This window comes from Symphalangus syndactylus, chromosome 10, assembly GCF_028878055.3.
Source record: "Symphalangus syndactylus isolate Jambi chromosome 10, NHGRI_mSymSyn1-v2.1_pri, whole genome shotgun sequence".
Taxonomy (NCBI): Eukaryota; Metazoa; Chordata; class Mammalia; order Primates; family Hylobatidae; genus Symphalangus; species Symphalangus syndactylus.
This window is the reverse complement of record NC_072432.2, coordinates 77,341,999-77,364,195: the sequence shown is the minus strand read 5'-3', so window position 1 is coordinate 77,364,195 and position 22,197 is coordinate 77,341,999. Positions and strand designations below refer to the sequence as shown.

Here is a 22,197-nt window from a genome sequence, read left to right as displayed (position 1 = left end):
AAAATATCTTTGGAATAGTCTCTGCTTTTCTTTTTCTCCAGAACCAGAATTCATGGATTTGAGTCCTGGTTCTACTCTGTTAGCTAATTAGCCTTTAGCAAGTTACTTAACTTCTCTGGGTCTCAATATTCTCACTGTAAGATGAAGATAATAATAAATTCTACCTCACTGGGTTATTGTGAAAATTAAAGGAGTTAATGCACGTAAAGCATTCATATCAAGGTCTAGAATACACTCCACAAATATTAACTGTTACTGTATATTGCTCTATTACCTTACATTTTTTTTCAGTGACTATTTGTCATCTTTAGGAAGAATTGTAAATACCTTAACATAGTTTGCAACCTCTTTGAAATCTGTCCTTCACTTATCAATCTTGCCACTAAACTCCTTATACTCTTTGCTCTACCATAAGGAATTTGTTTTCAGTTTCTTTGCAGTGCCTATTCTCTTTCACCTCTGTGCCTGTAAGTACACGCTGTGCCCTTTGCCTCTTTGTTCAGCGTTGAGTTTCATCTTGGAATTCTCCTACTTCATGGAGCTTTTCCAATACAGAGCTTGAACCCTATGTTTCCATCATTATAATGCTTGCCGTGTTGGATTTTAATTACTTGTTTAATTGCCTGGACTCACTATATTGCCATTACCTTGAGGGAAGGGAGAACATCTGTCTTTCTTGCTGCATCCCAGTTCACTGCCACATTGAAGATGCTCAATTAATATTGTTGAATGAATATTAGGTTAGCAAGGAGTTGAAGTCAGGTCTGTAGATCCATTTAATTCCTGTAACATGATAGAGATTTATTTGCCAGCATTTGGTCATTTCATTCTAAAGTAGAATTAAAAAGTGATACAATCAAATACAGTTTGCAAAAAAACAATGCTTTTTTTTTTAAAAAAAAAAACAATAAGAGGTCTCTTAAAGACACAGTCTGTTCTACGAAATTTTAGTTTCACCTTGTTTTACTCTTAAAGATCCCTATTACTATATTAAGGTCACTTGTGTTATACGATCTAATTTTAATTAAGACTTGAAAATGCCAGCACTTCACTGTAATATAAAAGGTAGCTCAGAGATTAGTAGTTTTTATATACTTAATAATATTAAATGACAGTGGTTATAAAAAGCACCTTAGGTTTATTGATCAGATGTGTAAATATCAGTCACTCGACTTGACTTGTAATAAAAAACCTGCAAGTTATAAACTGTTTTGACGACACTTCTAACACTTGACCTTTATATTTTGATTTGAATCAATATCTAAATGCAGACTGCAGTACAATGTGTCCTATTCAGTAATGATTTTAAACTTTTGCTTCATTTTACTTTATTTTCAACTGATAAACTTTATATCAAGAAGTCAAAGAATTAAAGAAAATTTTGTTTTTATTATTTCAAATTATAAATCAATGGATACTATTTTCATCTATCTATCTATCTACAGTGTATATATTCAGAAAGCAACAAATGGGAGCAGAGACCTGAAAACTTATTTTTCTTCCTTAATATATCCTGATATTTAGATATGAAGAAAAATATTTAAATGTAACTGTATATATAATATAATAAAAAATATAAAACAGCATTATTCAGCATGATTATGGCATATATTGATAAGGAAATGATGCATTCAGGAAAACGTATTTAAAAAGTGGAAGTAGAGTTAAAATATAATGTTTATTACTAGGCCGTTTTTCAAAAGAGTTTAAGCAATTCATTAGTATAAATGTATCTATTACTATGAAATAATTGTTCCCAACTTTCAAATGGGCTGCCTAATACCAATTTGCTTTTTTTCTTTTACCATAATCAACTTGCTCACTATGTACTTTAGCTTTGGATTTTCTCTTCAGAGTCAAAGAAAATGTATTCATCCTTTAGCATCTAACTCAAAAATAAACATTTTCTGGGATGTTTTTATGGTCCTCCTCAGCAAGAATCTATTACTTTTGCACTGTATGCTGTGGGTTTCTAGATCTGTTTTGTGCTGGAGCATAGGTAAATTGAAGGCAAACTCTATGTTTTTCTTCTCTAACCTCATTCAACAGTGCCTTACCTAGTTCTTTGCACATAATACATATTTAATGCAATCTTGTTAAATTACATTGGAAATTACCTTTGGAAACATTATGGAAAACTTTTTATAAGATATATATTTCTTATTCATAGTGTCCTGTATGCACTACAATAACCTGTGGTTCAGATTTTCTTCTTCTGAGCTCTGTCATCTTAACTTCCTCTCATTTACCCTGCCTCCCTCCCAAATCACGGTGATATCTGAACACGTTATTCTCTCAGAAGTCTTTGGGGGCCGGGCGCGGTGGCTCACGCTTGTAATCCCAGCACTTTGGGAGGCCGAGGCGGGCGGATCACGAGGTCAGGAGATCGAGACCACGGTGAAACCCCGTCTCTACTAAAAATACAAAAAAATTAGCCGGGCGTGGTGGCGGGCGCCTGTAGTCCCAGCTACTCGGAGAGGCTGAGGCAGGAGAATGGCGTGAACCCGGGAGGCGGAGCTTGCAGTGAGCCAAGATTGCGCCACTGCACTCCAGCCTGGGCGACAGAGCGAGACTCCGTCTCAAAAAAAAAAAAAAAAAAAAAAAAAAAAAAGAAGTCTTTGGGGAGACAGAGCAAAAATTAAAGAAATAAAAAAGGATGCTTTCAGTTTTCCTATTGCCTATATATAATGGCATTAATAATTTGATAATAAAAGTAACTTACCTTTGTGTGATAAATATTAATGAATACCCAAAATGTATCACGGCCCTAAAATTTACTCTGGGAAAACACAAATGAATGTGATCTCTTCTCTGAGGACATGATAGTCTGGTGAGAAAATCAGAACAAATATGGAAAATTCTGTTAAAGATAAATAAATACTGAAATGGGAGGCTTCTGTGGTCTGACTGCTTATGTCTCCCCATAATTCATGTGCTGAAACTTACTCCCCGGTATAGTGGTGTTGGGAGGTGGGGCTTCTGGTGGGGTGATTAGACCATGAGAACAAAGCCTTCATGTATGAATGGTACTAGTGCCCTTACAAAGGAGGCCCAAGATAATTTGTTACTTCCTTGTACCATGTGAGGATGCAGAGAGTGAGACCTCACCAGACAATTAATCTGCAGGTGCCTTGATCTTGAGCTTCCCAGCTTCCAGAACTGTGAGCAATAAATTTCCGTGGTTTATAAAATTGTCCAGTCTAAGGTATTTTGTTCTAGCAGCCCAAATGGACTAATAGCCCACTTCGGTATTGATTCTCTGAAGTGAGACTAATTCAAGAAAGTATTGGCTAGTTAATAAGTTTTATCATTTCTAGTTATTCTTTGCTCTTATACTCATCAAACTAATAACTTCAGAGATTTTTATTTTGGATGATATGAAAATAGAGAAAACTGACTTACATATGAGTTATCCTGCGTGGCAAATCCCTCAGCCAAGAGTTAGGAAACACCGCTTTTGGCTCTTCTAAATGAGACAGAATCTCCTCCTTCATAAAGCTTGCCGTCTGTCCAATGGGAGGTTTAAGATAGTTGTGCAGGTAAACAAATATATGAGACATCTTTAGATAATGACATGATACAAAGAAAACAGGTAATAGATTTAAGGATGGGGGGATTCCCCTCCCCGCCCCCCAGTTTTGCTAATAATGGAAGACCTCTTGGAGCAGATGATATTTGAGCTAAAACCTGAATGAGCTAGTGATTTAAAGACTTGTCTGCAAGGCCAGACGTGGTGGCTCACGCCTGTAATCTCAGCATTTTGGGAGGTCCGAGACAGGTGGATCACGTGGTCAGGAGATCGAGACCATCCTGGCTAACAGGGTGAAACCCCGTCTGTACTAAAAAATACAAAAAATTAGCCGGGTGTGGTGATGGGCGCCTGTAGTCCCAGCTACTCGGGAGGCTGAGGCAGGAGAATGGCATGAACCCGGGAGGCGGAGCTTGCAGTGAGCCGAGATCTCGCCACTGGGTGACAGAGCGAGACTCTGTCTCAAAAAAAACAAAAAAACAAAAATGCCATGGTGGTAAAGTTATACATCTTTCCATAAGGCATTCCTTCTATTGGGGTATTTACTTTTATGTTTTTCAAATGGAGGAAGAGCTAGGGTAACTAAGTTCCCCCAGATGATTCTGCTTAGTTTCGTAGTTTGATATTTACCGCTCACCTGGGTAGGAGGTGCCACTCATGTGTTTCTCATCATTGATTATTTTGTGTATTCTTCCTGAGAAATCTTAGGCTATTTCACAAATACATCCTCTTGGAATAATGACAAAAGTTGTCATTGCAAAAATATATAGCAGTTTTTCCCAAAGGTTTTTGCAGTAGTTATAACAAATAAACTCTGTATTTTGAAATGTAGAAAGTGTAATTATAAAGTATATAACATCCTTAACGAATATATCACAATTATATGCTATGAGTAATATTTGTCAACTGAATTTGCCTAAGGTCTGAATTTAATGATAAGGGTCCTAATAATGTTGCATTAAAAAATAATGCAAATGTGTATGTAGTGGGATATGGTATGTCCATAATCTTGGTGTGAATCAAAATGACTTTTGGCTCTTTCCCATTTTTATTCGATTTTTAGAAACAGTTAAAAGTCACGGAGACTTTAGTGAGTATACTGTATGATGAAAAGGATAATACTCACCCCTACCTACTCTCAAATTGAAATATAATGAGTCTTATGTTGAGCTTATGAAAATAATGCAAATAACTAGTTTGAGAAAAAAATTATTTTGTGACGAGATGTCATAGTTCATGAATAAAATACACAACACATAAATGTATAAGGAAATCTAAATATAGGTATTCATTGAGGAGTTGTAGCTATTTAATTAACCTTCATTTAGCTAGTAAAGGGACACGTCAGCGAGCTTTAGAAAGTTTAAATCGTTTATGATTATAAAGTTTCTAAGATGGACTTAATTGTGCTCTCACTAGCAGAAAAGGGGTCACGTTATTTAAGTCTCTAAAAAACTCATTATGAACTATTTAATACACATGTTGCCTTAACTGTTCAATTCCTCAAAGCTTCAGGTAGTATAGGCTTCTGTAGTTGTGTAAGAGACCAAATTATGAAGATTGCATTACCGAAGACTTATTCCTTCCAGATCTCAATTCAATGTGGCTATTTAGCAATTATCAGATATGAAATGTGCTTTCTAAGTGAAGAAGTCCCTTCTTCCTGCACTGTACTGTGATATCAAGCAAAAGTAAAAACAAGGTTGCAACTTGAGCACTTGTTATAAGCCAGCAACTTTCTGAGATGATTATATTATCATACCAAATTTGCAGTTGGAGTATAGAGAAGTTAAGTAACTTGCCCAATGTCACACAAGTAAGAGGCACTGTGCAGGTACAATTCGGGGATGTGGTTCCAAATCCCACACTATGATTTTACACAATACTGTCTCTCAATCCTTATGTAAACATTTCCTTGCAGTTATACTGAAGCAATTGTGAACAAGTGCGTTTTTGAGCACATTAAATAAATGTTAAATTGGTGTTTCATTGTTGAGTATGGTGTTATCTAAGGCCATGTTATACATGGCATTTATCATGTTGAAGTAACTTCCTTCTGTTCCTTGGTTTGCTGGTTTGTTGAGTTTTTATCATGAAAGGTGCTGACTTTTGTCAAACACTTTTTATGCATCTATTAAGACAATCATGTGATATCCTTTATTCTGTTAATGTGGTGTATCACATTCATTGATTTTTTTATGTTGAACTCTCCCTGTATCCAGGGATAAATTGCACTTGATCATGGTTTATAATTTTTTTCTTAAGTGCTGTTGGATTTAGTTTGCTAGCGTTTTGTTGAGAATTTTTGCATCTGTATTCATCAGGATATGGCCTGCAGTTTTCTCGTGGTGTCTAAGTCTGGCTTTGGTGTCAAAGTAATGCCAGCCTCATAAAAAGGTGTTTGGAAGTGTCCCCTCCTCTTATTTTTTTTTGGAGTTTGAGAAGGACTGGTGTTAATTCTTCTTTAAGTGTAGAAAAATTGAGTAGAGTTCACCAGTGAAGCATCTGATCCTGAGCTTTTCTTTGTTGGGAGGCTCTGATCACTGACTCAATCTCCGTGTTAGCTGTAGGTCTATTCAGACTTTCTGTTTTTTCCTGATTTACTCTTGGAATACGTTCTTTCCTAGAACATCCTCGGAGTTGACCGTAGTTGTTTCTTTTTCCTTTTTTCTCATCTTGTATTTTTTAAATTATGAAAATAAAAACAACGAAGGACAGAACAGAAATATATTATCTCCAATAAAATTTCCCCTTAGGTAAGATTTTAATTAATTGTTATAAGATTATTAACTAATTATTAAGATTATCAGCAGCTAAAATGGCTGCTCCATAAGGAACAGGCATAATTTCTGTTGCATGTGGGATTTTCAGAGCATTTTTAATGAATTCACAGTGTCATCTAATCCCTGAAAGAATACTTCTTTACACTGAAGAGGGCTGTATTCTCTGTTTGGCTTCAGAAAATATGTGAAGTTTTATTTTTATTTTTATTTTTTTTGGTTTCCTATCTGGCACCTCTTTTTCTGGCATATCCTGTTGGCATTGCCCTTATAGAGAACTTCCTGGAAAGCAGATCATTTTGTTGTGATCCAGAAGTACTTTTGTCTGGCTACTAGGTCATGCTTTACACGAAGAACAAACGATGGAGCTAAGCACACTATATGAAAACGTCCAGGCCGGGTGCGGTGGCTCAAGCCTGTAATCCCAGCACTTTGGGAGGCCGAGGCGGGTGGATCACAAGGTCAGGAGATCGAGACCATCCTGGCTAACACGGTGAAACCCCGTCTCTACTAAAAATACAGAAAATTAGCCGGGCGTGGTGGCAGGTGCCTGTAGTCCCAGCTACTCAGGAGGCTGAGGCAGGAGAATGGTGTGAACCCGGAAGGCGGAGCTTGCAGTGAGCCGAGACTCCGTCTCAAAAAAAAAAAAAAAAAAAAAAGAAAACGTCTAGTGTTTAAACTCGTGAGAGACTTTTTCGATTTGTTTGTGTTGTTTCTCTTTTAAAAAATAATCGAAAGCATGCAAGTTGTGGGTAGGATTATTTTACTTAAAAGTACAGTGATGTTGATTTTTGGCCAAAACTTGGAATAGCTGGGAAAATATCAAGAAAAAACAACTTTTATCAAAAGGCAAATTAGTTTTTGAAGCTGGTGTTAATTGGCAGCCAAGGTGTTTCATTATGAAGCTGAATTTGTAACAGTTGTTACTTGGTTACTGTGAAAACAGCAGCCAGGAGAAAACACTGCATCGTGGAGGCTATTCCTCTAGTCTCTCCCAGCCCCTCGGCCAGTGTGTCAATAACGTGAGTCCTGTTTTAAAACACTTATGTGCTGCCTGTTAACTGTGCCTGTGTTGGCTGTTTATTCAACTTTATTTCTGGATTAGATGCATATTTTGTAATGAATTGGGTTCCGGGATGATCACTTTCAAGCTGCAGGTATTGTATTTTTCTGTTTTGCAATTCTCTATGTTTGAATGAAACCCAAGACCTTATTGGGAGAACTGTTTTTCTTTGTAACCTACAGCATAAAGCAAACCACAGGAAATATATAAATTGTAACTACAGAGATGATTCTTTTGGATGAAGCAATGAGAATTGTAGTGCTTTGTATCTATGTGTGGGTGTACCTACTGCCGATTTTTTAAAAGATAAAACACCTGAGGACCATAGGTAGTAAGGTTCAACTGTTTATTCCCCTCCCTAGTAGTAAACAGCATGAAGGAGATTTCTCTTTATACATAACATATCCAAAGCCCCTGGGAGTATGTATGCTTTGATATTTTCCCCATTCTGACATTTTACTACCTTGCTAAACACAAATAGGTTTGCTATGTGAGTCATCAACCTATAGGCAACAAATTCTTGGATTATCACATTTATGGTCATCCTTTTAATCTCTGTTGTGTTCAGCATCCAGTTTTATGGTAACGTACAGAAAAAAATTATTTTCTCTGAGTCATGTGGTAAAACTCTTGGTTTAATTTTTTTTCAACAGTTCCCCAGCCAAATAATTTAATTATGTGATCATAGTCTTGTTGAAGCTTGTGCTATTGATTCTAAGAAGCAAGCATGGCTTTATTTGTTGTCCTTCAAAACAAAAACAGGTTTTCCTCTTGCTTTGCAAAGTCTCAGCTAGGGTTTTACAGAACAAAATAATGAATGCTTCTGCTGCAGCATGTCACAGGGGAGGCTGGGACAATACTGAACTCATGCACACTGCTGATCCTTGCTTGCTGGGCAACATGTACACCTGGATTTCTGACAGCTATGTGGGTTCACTAGAGACCTCTGTCATTCTTTTCATCCTCTTATAGGCAATGGTCGAGACAGTTAACAACCTCCTTCAGCCACAAGCTTTGAATGCATGGAGAGACCTCACTACGAGCGATCAGCTGCGTGCGGCCACCATGTTGCTTCATACTGTGGAGGAAAGTGCCTTTGTGCTGGCTGATAACCTTTTGAAGACTGACATTGTCAGGGAGAACACAGACAATATTAGTAAGTGGCCTTTGTTATTCAGAAGGTCCAGACACTCTTGTATATCAGAAGAGGGAAAAGAAAAAAGTTATCTCTGGTGTCCTAGATATGAGTGATGCTTTATTTCAATGGAGAAAAGTCATTCTTTTTCTAAAATAAAGAGGGCATCACTTGTCATTGGCTTAAAAGGATAGAAAATCATGTGTGCTATCTTTCTTAGGACATTTCAATATTAGGTTCAATATTGAACATAGTGGCCTGAGATCACTTACGGTGAGGTTTGTTTTTTTAAAGGACTTTTATGTATGTATTATACTATTAAAATTTCATCCTCTTAATACAGGACTATTAGGAGTTATTTCAGTTATAATGAGAGGATCTTTGAATTCACATTATGAAGAAATAAGTCATTTGAGTGAAAATGATAAAACAGTGTTGATAATCGTGTTATTTGGCTTATAAAGGATATCAATCTATTTTTATTGTGGATTAGGAGTAGCTGACAGTTTTATTTCAGAAGTTAGGAAAAAGCTGTTTCAAATTTATTGGGCTTAAAGATAGTTCAATATTGATATGATAGTACAGCACTAGATTATCAAAGGATTTTTATTTAATTTATAAAATAAAGATTACATTTTGAAACTTAAGACCAATGACAATGTATTAGAATTTGGGATTGAATTTTAAATTTTAGGCTTTATTATTGACATGTTTGTATTATTTACATAATTTTAATAACTTTTATTTGCATTATTTTGATAAAATACTAACAATATATTTTCTTAAAGATTTTCATAAAGCATGACAAATAGAACGAGAATTCCAGTGTTTTGATTTTAAAAATACTGCAATGGTTTAGGAAATTATTATAGCTTAGGTATGTTTCTCAATGAGCACTGATATCTCTTTGATATTAACAGAATTGGAAGTTGCAAGACTGAGCACAGAAGGAAACTTAGAAGACCTAAAATTTCCAGAAAACATGGGCCATGGAAGCACTATCCAGCTGTCTGCAAATACTTTAAAGCAAAACGGCCGAAATGGTAGGTTAGAGTTTATTTTTTAAGCTTGAGGGAATTGAACTTGCATCAATTCATTTCTTTTTGGCCTGGAATATTAGGTCCACTATTTAGGAGCTTTTCCCCTCTTCCTCTTCCTCTTCCTATTCTCTTTCTCCTCGTCTTCCTCCTCGTCTTCCTCCTTGTCTTCCCCTCTTTCTACTGTACAGCACGATCAATATTACAGTGATATTTGTTCTACAAAATTCTCAGTCAGATTTGGAAATTGTTCATTACTTTTCAGTTGCCAGAAACTTAAATATGAGGGAAATTATGGACAAGAAAAATTCAGAGGATCTGACATCTTTCCTCAAAAAGAGGAACTCTCACTGAGTTTGCAGATTTCACTTGTAAAATATTTTATGTAATTTTCACTTGTAAAATTTTTTATGTAAATTTTACTTGTAATTAAAAAAATATTTTTTGGTTACTCAGCTTCTTTTTAAGAGTGTTTTTATGCTTTTCTTTGCAAAGCATACAAACATTTAAATGTAAGGAGGTGATTTTGGGAAATGGAACTATAAATATAATCAGCTTAGCTTACTACTAAATTGAATACATTGAAAATAATTAAAATTCAATAAATAATCCTATAAAGTATGTCCCAGACTTCACTAATATTAAAAAATGTTTAAACGTACACACATATATGTGCATGTATATGTATGTGTGTGTATATATGTATGTATAGATGTGTGTGTATATATATAAATATGTATATATATACATCTCCTCTAAAGTAGACCCCTCTTTCCCATATTTGTACATATATATATATGCATACACACACACACACACACACACACACACACACAGATGTATTTCTTTTTTGCCAAGAAAGGGAGATCGTTTAATCTGCCAGGTGATAGGAAGATGACCTCAGTTCCTAGCAACCAACTTAAAGCTAATATTTCATATTGCAGGGTGAATAGTTTTGATAAATAATATCAAGAAAAACAACTTACATTTGTTGTCGTCAGAATAAAATGGTCTCTAAATGTTAGAAATATTGTAAGACTAAACTTAGAAATCATTTTTATGTTACTCATTTGACTAAGAAAATTTTTGAGACAGCAATAAGATTCAATAGAGCAAAATTAGATTCCAGCATTAGCTTCCTAAATCTTTTGCCCTCCAACAGTATATCCTGTTGACAAAGAGTTCTTCCGAAACATACATCTGACCAATTGACTTCCAGTTACACTTAGAGTGAAATCTCATGACTTAACTAGACCTGCCACATGCTGCCTGGTCCATTTCCTTCCTGCCTCATTTGCCACACCTCACATTTGTCTTCAGCATGTCCTGTGTGATCCAGACAGAGTAATCTTGATTCTGTTTCTTGAACACACCAAGCATGTTCCTGCATCAGGTTTGGGGCATTTTGTTTGTTTGTTTTTATTATTATTTTTTTGCATTTTTTTAAACCTTTCTTCTTAGAATACAATTTTTACGTTTTTTATGCATGGCAGCCTCTCTATCATTCACTTTTTAGAATAAATCTACCTCTATAGGGAGAGTCTTCCATATCTCCTCTAACGTAGACTCCTCTTTCCCAGTCACTCTTTCCCCATTAGCCATGATTATGCCAATGTTTCTTCATAGCATTTATTCACTTACCATTATAAGAAATAATATTATTTTTAATCTGCCTGCTTATTGCCTGTGTCTCCCTCCAGGCAGTAAGTTCCATGAAAGCAGGGGCCTTGTCTAATCTTGTTCACTGATGTAACCCTAGTAGTTCAGTGCCTGGTCCATCTATACATCTATATACTCACTACTTATGTATATAATGAATGTGTGAACCTTCAGACACAAAACTGTGTATCTGAAGACATATAGAAATATATTAGTCAAATTAAGTTATGTGTTCATTTATTTTCTAAATTAATGTATAGTTTTTTTGTGTGTTTTGTTTTGTTTTGTTTTAATAGAGAAGAAGGTCCTTCTATGTTTCCCAGGCTAGTCTTGAACTCCTGGCCTCAAGGGATCCTCCCACCTCAGCCTCCCATAGTGCTGGGATTGCAGGCATGAGTCATCACACCCAGCCTGTTTTTGTTTTTGTTTGTTAAAGTCACATTTAAGCATTAATTTTGGAGCAGAGAATTGCCACTGACTAAGTGTGCTGGTAACTCACAGTGGGATGGCAAAATGACACTATTCCGGAAGTGGAAATTGGCATGAATTGTCAGCCAATTATAAACCAATTAAAATTAAAGTTTTTAATGTCAACAAGAAAAATGCATGGATGTTCTTAATTTTCACCTTTCAAAAATTAGCATTTCAATACTAAATCTAGAGGGAAAGAACAAAATTAAATTATGTGTTATAACAGATAAGTATTTAGTGAATTACTATGGTTTGCTCAGTACTGTATTAACACTTGTAGATTAGATAAGAATGCTCTCTTCCATTATGTAGCTCCCATCATAATCTCTTTGCTGGATTACTGAAATGATAATGGATATCTCATAGAATCACTGAGAAGGCTGGAGAATCAGCCCAGAAGATATACTATAGCAAGGAGGCTGACAGCAGCCTATACCACATCACAGAATCACTGCTGTGAAATGTCACTGCTGCCACAAGTGAACTCTGTTGCAGTAACTGTGCCGCCGCTGCTGCTGCTGCTATTGCTGTACCACTTCCTGCTTCTTTGTATCACTAGCCCCTCATCTGATATCTGAGGCTTCTGCATCTGATTGGATGCATCTAGCGGAAGTGCCCAGAGCAACGTCTTCTCAATAAGCTAGGAAAGCAAGTATATGTCCATTTTGTGTCTATAAATTCCGAAGAGTAGGGAATTTCACAAACATGGGAGTTAGATGTTAAATAGCCCTCCTCCTCAAAAACAAACAAACAAAAAAAAGGACCTTTTTTTTTTTTTTTTTCCTGTCTCTGCACATGGCTCAATTTTCTTTTTTTCCACTTGATTCTAAGATTCAGAGATAGGGACTATGACTTCCTCATCTTAGTAACCATAGTAGTTGGGGCCGGAAATAAGATATAGGGCTTGACTTTTTAAAATAAAGGAAATAATACAATTTTAAAAAGTGTGTTAAAAGACAATTCACTTCATAGAGGATTAGATTTAAGAGACTGTCATAAAGGAAAAAATAAGGTGGAAGGACTTGGTGACTTTGTGGAAACAGTGACCTTAAAATAACATGACAGTTGAGTTTTAAGACAGGTAAAGATTATGAATTCTTGTGTGTTTTCCTTAACATTGCAATTGAGAAATAATTTACATACACTAAAATATACATTTAGCTTGAGAATCTGACAGTTGTACATACTTTTATAATATCACAAAAAGAAGGAAAATAAATCTCTTCTATACCCAGAAAATTTTCCCATGGCTCTTACCAGTCTTCTTATTCCTCTCCTCACCTAATAAAACTTTCTTCTCATTACTATTTCTGTAGACAAAATTTGCCTTTTTTTTTTTGAGACGGAGTCTCACTCTGTCACCCAGGCTGGAATGCAATGGCACAATCTCAGCTCACTGCAACCTCCACTTCCTGGGTTCAAGTGATTCTCCTGCCTCAGCCTCCTGAGTAGCTGGGATTACAGACATGTGCCACCACGCCTGGCTAATTTTTGTATTTTTAGTAGAGACAGGGTTTTGCCATATTGGTCAGGCTGGTCTTGAATTCCTGACCTCGTGATCTGCCCGCCTCAGCCTCCCAAAGTGCTGGGATTACAGGCATGAGCCACCACGCCCGGCCAAAATTTGCCAGTTTTTAGACCTCATATAACTGGTATCATACAGTATATACCATTTGCTGTCTCAATTCATTAACCTGGCAAAATATTTTTAAGACTCACTGATGATGTTCCATGTGTCAATAGTTTGTTCTTTATTGATGCATAGTATATTCTATTATATAATGTGCCATAATTTATTTATTCTCCTATAAATAATAATTGACTTGTTTCCAGTTTGGGCTATTAAGAATGAGGATATATATCCACATATATTGTGGTGGATATGTGTTTTCACTTATCTGGGAAAGGTAGATGTAGGTTTAATTCTATAAGAAATTGTCAAACATTTTTCCAAACGGTTGAAATATTTTACACTACCACCAGAAGTGTACGAGAGTTCCATTTCTTCCACATCCTTGTCAACATTAATGTGGTCAGTCTTTTCAATTTTAGAGATTCTTGTGGGTGTGAAATTGAAACTCAATGTAGTCTTATTTTTCATTCTCTAATTACTAATGATACTGATCATTTTTCATGTGTCTATTGGCCTTTCCTTTATTTTTCTAAAGTGTGTATTTACATCTTTTGCCATTTTAAGATGCCATTGTTTTATTTTTTGTTGGTAAAAATGTTTTGTATATTAATGAATCTTATTTTTAAATGTATTTCAGTTTCCTTGTTTGTTTTCTTAATGATGTATTTTGATAGATTTTTGGTTTTGATAAAGTTTAGTTCACCATTTTATGATAAATGTTTTGGGGTCTTATTGAAGATATCTTTGCCTTCTTCAAACTACAAGGATATTATTCTGTATTTTGTTCTAGAAGCCTTATGATTCTGGTTAATATGTTTAGGTGTATGATCTATCTTAAACTTAGTTTTGAGTATGGAGTGAGATAGGGATTGAGGCTCATTTTTAAAAATACTGGTATGTAGTTGTTTTAGCGTAATTTGAATTTCCTCTCCTCATAAATGACTTGGTACTTTGGTTGAAATGAATGCTGGATTTTTTGTGTGAATACATACTACATGGATTTAATTTTCTATCTCGTTAGTGCTAACTAATTTAGAATGAACAAACTAATCAGAGTTTGCATTTACTTTAGGAGAGATCAGAGTGGCCTTTGTCCTGTATAACAACTTGGGTCCTTATTTGTCCACGGAGAATGCCAGTATGAAGTTGGGAACGGAAGCTTTGTCCACAAATCATTCTGTTATTGTCAATTCCCCTGTTATTACGGCAGCAATAAACAAAGAGTTCAGTAACAAGGTTTATTTGGCTGATCCTGTGGTGTTTACTGTTAAACATATCAAGGTAAGAAAATGGCATATTAACTTGGTTGTTCATATTATCTGTATTTTTATAACACTGAACATTAAGTGTATTAATTTTCTTTTAATATTTTTTCTATTTGACATATAGCAGTTCATTATCTGTACAATATAGTGGTAACTTTTTTTGTCAGAAATAAGATTTGGAGGAGGAGAATAATCCTTGTATATGTAAATACTTATGGTGAAAGCATTCATAGATGGATTTATAAATGCTTCTCCATAACTAAAAAGAGCTAGCCCAAGTGTATAGAACTAAATTACAGCCTGAAAACCACAGATAATATTACAAAATTCTACTGTATTTGGGGTTCATGTGAGATGAGTAGTTTTTTAGCTGCTCTTGCCGCAAAAACAAGAAAACAGTGGGTAACTATGTGAGATGATGGATATGTTAACTCACTTCACTTTGGTAACTTTCCTACTGTCTACATGTATTTCATAACATTATGTTGTATACCTTAAATATTCACAATACTATTTATGTTTTCAAAGAGGAATAGGAGTACATTAAACAGAACTAGACATGGTTCTATATTTGATATTTCAAGCAATTATGTCCACGTGAAGATATATTTTTGCATATATACAAAGATTGAGGTTGTGAATTCAACAAAGATTTCTAAAGATCATCCTTTCAGATGTTGGTTGTTAAGAGCAATTAACCTCTTTATTTTGCAATGTGTATTAATTAGTGTGATTTTGAAACATTGATACTAGTATATTATTTTAGTATTAATTTAAAAAAATGGTGCACTCCTCTCTAGTCAGAGGGAAGAAACAATAGCATATATTCAGTTTCATTTAGAATTGTTGAGGCCCACTTATGAAAACATTGGTAGACATCTCTAAAAAATTGGAACAGAATATGAAGTTGTATTATGTGGAAGGAAAATGCCAACCTAATTTACATGATCATAAAGTAGTTGTTGATTTTATGGATTTTTTTTCCCCTGTAGCAGTCAGAGGAAAATTTCAACCCTAACTGTTCATTTTGGAGCTACTCCAAGCGTACAATGACAGGTTATTGGTCAACACAAGGCTGTCGGCTCCTGACAACAAATAAGACACATACTACATGCTCTTGTAACCACCTAACAAATTTTGCAGTACTGATGGCACATGTGGAAGTTAAGGTAAGATATATGCCATACAATGAAAATGTTTTAGTATATAATATGGTCACTAACTGTAAATAGTCCTAACTATATGGGCTATCATATTTCAATGTTTTTCTACTTTCATAGTAATTCTGTTAAGGAACTCTCTGATGTTCAAACCATATCCTTGTGGATGATTCAAAGAACTTGTTATCTCTTTTCCTATTACCAATATCGTTCATAAAATTGAAGTTTGCTTAATAAACTCTCCCTAGTCTCCCTGTTATTTTGTATAATAAATGTCAGACCATAACCTCATGAACATAGGACCCCAGGACCAAAGGCCAGTGGGGTTGGTTTAGAAAGCTGGGACTGGGGAGGTGGAAGAGTAAAGAGCTATGCATACATTAAATACAGTCAAACTTACTCTTGGGAAAGGAACCCTCAAGCACAATACCCAGAGCATGGCAGTGCAAAGGACTTGGCATACCCTGACATAAGGATATGGGTTCTGCCCATGCAACAAGACACTACTCTAAGGAAAAATCCAGATGATAGGTAGTTTCCAAAGTCAGCAACATGGCTGCATCAATTTCCTCCCAGTGTGACTAGCTTTCATATGAATAGAGACTTGTGAGATGGAGTCTATGAGTTTGCAAGGGAAGAGAAGGCTGACAGGGTTTCAGGAGATCACCTCGAGCAGGCTAACAGTGAAGGCTAGAAATGCAGTAACTATCAGATTTTAGGAGGCCTAGGCCAGGAAACTCAGGAAAAAAAAAAAAAAAATGCTAAGCAGGTCAGTGCATCAGTAGTAGGTAAGATTATTGCTAACACTGAGTAATACTAATGCTCAACCTATAGAAATATATGGGGTTGAAAACTTCAGTTTTTATTTCAAGCAAGATACTTCCTGGCCAGAGATGTTTGAGAATGCAAATATCTTGCTTCCCTCATCACAATGGTTAAGAACTGAGGCTAACTCAGATCCACATGTTGGGTTCAACCAATTGTTATATTTGGAAGAAGGCTATTAATAGATTATATACATTATGTGACATTAAAAATTTAATTTTTGAAATTTCAAACAAGATGTTCAACAAAAATAATACACTTTTTTCTAAATATTGTATGTCATAAACTAAATGGATAATTACATTTAAAATCTTAAAATAGGCTGGGCATGGTGGCTTATGCCTGTAATTCCAACACTTTGGGAGGCCAAGACGGGAGGATCACTCAAGGTCAGGAGTTCGAGACCAGACTGACCGACATGGCAAAACTCCTCTCTACTAAAAATACAAAAATTTGCCGAGCTTTGGTGCATGCTTGTAATCCCAGCTACTTGGGAGGCTGAGGCAGGAGGATCGCTTGAACCAGGGAGGCAGAGGTTGCAGTGAGCCGAGATCGCACCAGTGCACCCCAGCATGGGAGACAGAGTGAGACTCTGTCTCAAATAAAAAAAAAAACTTAAAATATAACTTCTTGGTTTTTTAAAATGTCTTTATAAGTTAAATACAATTTCATATGCATTAGTCTTTAAAATTATTTATCTTGTATAATATATACAAGATTATGTGTCTTTAGAACTAGCATTGGTATTTTGCTTTGGTAGGGAAAAGCACTGATAGCTTCAACACTTTATGCAAAAGTTAAAGCTTAGTTTTCATAGCATTTTATATTATAATACCTCTGCTATAATTATCTGGTACATATTTCATTGTGGAAAGAAAATGAGTACTTAAAACCCTGGAATGTCTTTTGCAAAGATCGAACATTCTTTCATACAATTCACTAAAATTTTTCACTATTTAACTAACACTACTTAGCTTTCAACTTCAGTAACTGGTAAATAGTATTTTCAAAACAATTGTCTTTATAAGTTCAATAAAATGTGAAATAACATGTATTTTTAACCATACTGTTCAGTTCAGCACGTATGTGTTAGTAGTGTAATAATAATGAATAAGATATGAACACTGCCTTCAAAAGTTTACAGGTTTTCTTTTCAGATGAGACAGAAAAAAACAGCTATATAGTTAAAAAGGTAGTGATAAGAATGAAGTTTGAACAGTGTACTGTGGGAAAATTGAATAAGTATAATAGAAGTCTGGAGAAGTTCTTAGAGATTTAAAAGCTGTGTGTTAAGAGATTAATGTATTAGCCAGAAAAATTGTGAAGAACATTTCAATCAGAGAAAACAGCAGGAGCGAAAACATAAAGATGTTATATATCAGAGTGTGTAGAGCATGGTAAAAGAGTTTAAAATTAATACATGATAAGTATAACAAGGCTAGTGTTTAAGTCAAAATAAAAACAGAAACAAATATCTAAATTTAAGATTTGATTGGGGAAGCAAGAATTGCAGTTCAGGGTATACACACAGACTGGGTGGTCTTCCTTATGTCTGAAGAACAAAAAGAGGGTTGGAGATTTCATAAAAAGAAGAAGTGTTACATATTGTTTTCCCAGAAAGTTCATTGGCACTAGTAAAGTGTGGAGAGCTGACAAGCTCTCATTGGTGAGTGACAGGCAATGGGTCTTGGAGTCAAAGGAGGTTGTTTCAGTAGCTATTGGATAAAACTGGTTTCAGGTTACAACAGGCAGTTTCAGCTTGCAGGCTTACAGTGAATTCCATTCTTGGAGCCATGTTTTGTGCCCTGAAAGCTTTCTTTCCTGTCTTTTGCCTGTTTTAGTTGGTATAACAAGAGTAACCCATTCATTTGACAAACTTTCAGTGTAGTTAGAAACTGGAGGTGGACTGAAGAACTTATTAGGACTGTGGCCATGAAGGGCATAGTATAAAATTTTATTTTTTATTTTTACTTATTTATTTATTTCCATCTCTCGTGCTTGAATGAGGACAATGTGGAAATTTAGATGGGCTTCACATCTGCAGGCTCAGAGTAGGAGTCTCAATATCCTACATGTCTAAATATTTACAAGTAATACATAAAGCTGAGAAAAATGAAATAGAACCTGACTTAACAAAATATAGCTTTATAATCACCAAAGACACACAATCTGAACTTAGGATTCTCAGAATCCCCAGAGTTCTGCACCTGTACATGGCAGTGTCAGGAGAGCCGACTCCTGGCTCACAGTCAGTGGTTTACCCAACCCCTTCAAAAGAAGGAGGCCCAGGGTCGGGGGCTCTCTTTCCAGGGTCTCAGGGTGTACCTGTGATATGGATCTTTGCTGTGATTCCATGGGCAACTAAGAAAAGATTGCTAGATCTCTAAACAATAATAGCACCAGTTTATGTTGCAATTTTAGACAGATTATTCCCAATTCTATGTGGATGATAGATTTCAATTAGATTTCAACTTTAGATTAGACTGGCTGGGTGTGGTGGCTCATGCATGCAATCCCAGTACTTCGGGAGGCTGAGGCAGGTCAATCACTTGAGGTCAGGAGTTTGAGACCAGCCTCGCCAACATGGCAAAACTCTGTCTCTACTAAAAATACAAAAATTAGCCGGGCATGATGGTGCATGCCTGTAGTCCCAGCTACTCAGGAGGCTGTGGTGGGAGGATCACTTGAGCCCAGGAAGCAGAGGTTGCAGTGAGCTGAGATCACCACTGCAACTCCAGTTCGAGCGACTGAGCAAGACTGTGTCACAAACAAACAAAATGATTAGACCGGTTGTAGTGTGACAGTTATTTCAATAAGTCCTGGTAAAGGGTGTCTAGGGCGTAGACAAGGGCTGTTGTAGTAGTCATGAAGAGGATTTATACTTCAGATATACTAGGATACAAAAATATAAATGGCTTATTACCTTGGTTATAGAGATCGATAGAAAGGCTATATACATGTACATTCTCTTCTCCCTGCTGTCAGTAAAAATAGGGAAACTATTAATGTCCTTTACATTTTACAAAGTAAAAATGATGGCAACATTTTTAGCTACCTTATGTTATTGATCCAAATAATTTCATCCAGACCAGCCATGGTGGCTCACAGCCTGTAATCTCAGCACTTTGGGAGGCTGAGACGGGCAGATCACTTGAGCTCAGGAGTTCAAGACCAGCCTGGGCAACAGAGTGAAACCTCATCTCTATTTTAAAAAACACCAAAATTAGCCAGGTGTGGTGGCATGCCCTTGTAGTCCCAGCTACTTGGGAGGTTGAGGTGGGAGGATTGCTTGAGCCCGGGAGGTTGAGGCTGCAGTGAGCTGTGATTGTGCCACTGCACTACAGCCTGGGCAACAGAGTGAGACCCTGTCTCAAAAAAAAAAAAAAACAACAAAAACAATTTCATCCAGAATTTTATTTGACTCAAATTTAGAGAGAGATGGTGCAGATATACCAGAGGGAGAGCAAATTCATGCTCAATTAGCAGCTTAAAAGTAAAGTTACCTTACCTGTGTCAGCACAGTTTAAATTTTGATGTTCGAAGGACTACAAACTCTATTTTGTCAGAGCATCACAAATTGATCCATCTTAGCAAGATTGGCTATATATTAACAAATAATAGATTTAAATCTGGATTGTATTACTCTGGCTCCGAGATTCTACATTCTAGCCTAGGTAATAAACTCAGACTTAGAAAAATGAATCAAATTTGAGGCAACAACAAAATATCATTTTGTGCTCAGTTCATTGCCTAACAACCTTTCCCCAATCCATTGTATAACAGTCATGACTGTGACCACTACTGTGTGTCAACAAGAGATAAAATAAATGGAAATCAATATTTTCCTTTAGCAGTCCATCACAAAGCATGTGTGTCCTAGAATTCTTATATCATAATCTCTTGTGATTGTCTGCGTCAACCCTATTTTGATCTCACAACATGATTTTGGAATGTTAGCGATCAATGAAAAACAGAAAACAAGGAGACTGATCATCTCTAGAGTTTCAAAAAGAAACACACTAGCCAAACTTACCTTAGACTAATGTTTCAAACAGAGCATTAATTTATTCATACACAGAAGTACAGCAGCCAGTTGGAACAGATATTTATGTTTTCTAGTTGTCAGTTTCTAACTCTACAGGAAAATCTGTAAAGGAAACAAAATTATATTGGAGAATTTTGTTTGAGGAATTTGGAAAGAGTGCAAGAAGAGTTAGCTCAATAATCTTGATAGCTATTGACATCAAGCTATGGTAATCCTGATGCATCTTTCTGCACTCCAGTGCCCTCCCAATGCACTGAATTGCTTTTATTTGTCATATGTGTTATTTCTGTTGTTTGGTCAACACTTTCTTTATTCTTTTATCCACACTTTTGATCACCTAAGTTAAGATAAATATCATGAAGGTATTGACACATTGCCTAATACACAGTAGGCTCTGAATAAATGTAACTTCCTCCTTCCTAATTGTCGTATGTATTACTGGATTCCAAGGATTCCAGTGGAAACTTCAAGCCCTCAAAAAACTCATATTTTTAGAGAAGTGGCAACAGGAAAGAAGGACACAGAAGAGAAACTGCAGCTAGAGTCATAATTTTATAAGAATTATAACCAAGGCCGACCCGGTGATTTAGAGACATAGGGGAAAACCATCTGTGTGAGCCAGGAGTCCTCAGAGAGGGCTTATCAAAGAAGCGTCCTGTTATAAAGATCAGATTGCATTTCATAAGTTAATGTGTGGACACTCTGAGTTGGCTGCATTCTTGCACCTTCTTCACTTTGCCTTGGGTACACCACTCCCTAGTTTCTTTCCTTTCTCAGCAACTTGTCCTTTTTAGCATATTTTGCTGTTTTCTCCTCATCTGCTTGACCTCTCATTGTCATTCTGGTCCTGAGCATAATCCTAAATACCTACCCTTCTCCCTCAGAGATGTCATGCAGTCATATGGCTCTATACCTCATCTCATGACTCTCACATATTTCTATCTCCATTTTTAAATTCCAGACTCAGATTTCACCAGTGGCTTGATATAACTATTCTAGAACTATATACTTATGATATTCTCTCATCTAAGTCTTCTCCATTTTAGTAAAAGGCTACTCTGTTCTTTCAGATGCTCTGGTCCTAAAGCATGCATCACTTTTGATTTGTTTATTTTCATTCATACTGCACACTCAATCCCATCAGCATCTCCTGCCAGATCCAGAATCTGACCTCTTCTCAACATCATCTCTACCACCTAGGTTCAAACCTCTATCATCTCCCCTCTACTTGTTTGCTATAGCCCCTTAACTGCTGTCTGTTTCTCTCTTTGTTTCTCTTAATTTAATTTTCAACATAGTTGCCAGAGTGGTACTTTTAAAATGTGAGTAGGATCATGTCACTCCTCAAATTTATTCTCAAAACCCTTTAAAATGCAAATCAGGCAGTTCATACCTTTGGTTCAATCTCTAATGACTCCTTATCTCAGTAAGAGCAAAATCTCAAATCTTGGCCTCCATTAGCACCTCTCAGCATCCTCTCCTACCACTGTTCCCCTTGCTCACCTGCGCTAGCCACTGGCCTCCTTGCCTTTCCACAAACACATCAGATGTGTCCTAGTTAGACCTAAGTGTCTTTCTCTTCTCAACACTCCCCA

At 36.1% G+C, this 22,197-nt stretch overlaps 1 protein-coding gene across 23 annotated transcripts in view; it reads left to right on the top strand.

Moving 5' to 3' along the window:
- The window catches only part of ADGRL3 (adhesion G protein-coupled receptor L3), an 873,224-nt gene that overhangs the window by 728,946 nt on the left and 122,081 nt on the right, over positions 1-22,197 (top strand). For all 23 annotated transcript variants that reach the window (XM_055297496.2, XM_055297489.2, XM_055297484.2 and 20 more), the window contains 4 exons: positions 8,345-8,528; positions 9,428-9,550; positions 14,380-14,588; positions 15,565-15,741. In XM_055297496.2, coding sequence (XP_055153471.1) covers positions 8,345-8,528; positions 9,428-9,550; positions 14,380-14,588; positions 15,565-15,741 — 693 coding nt within the window. The remainder of the gene's footprint in view (positions 1-8,344; positions 8,529-9,427; positions 9,551-14,379; positions 14,589-15,564; positions 15,742-22,197) is intronic.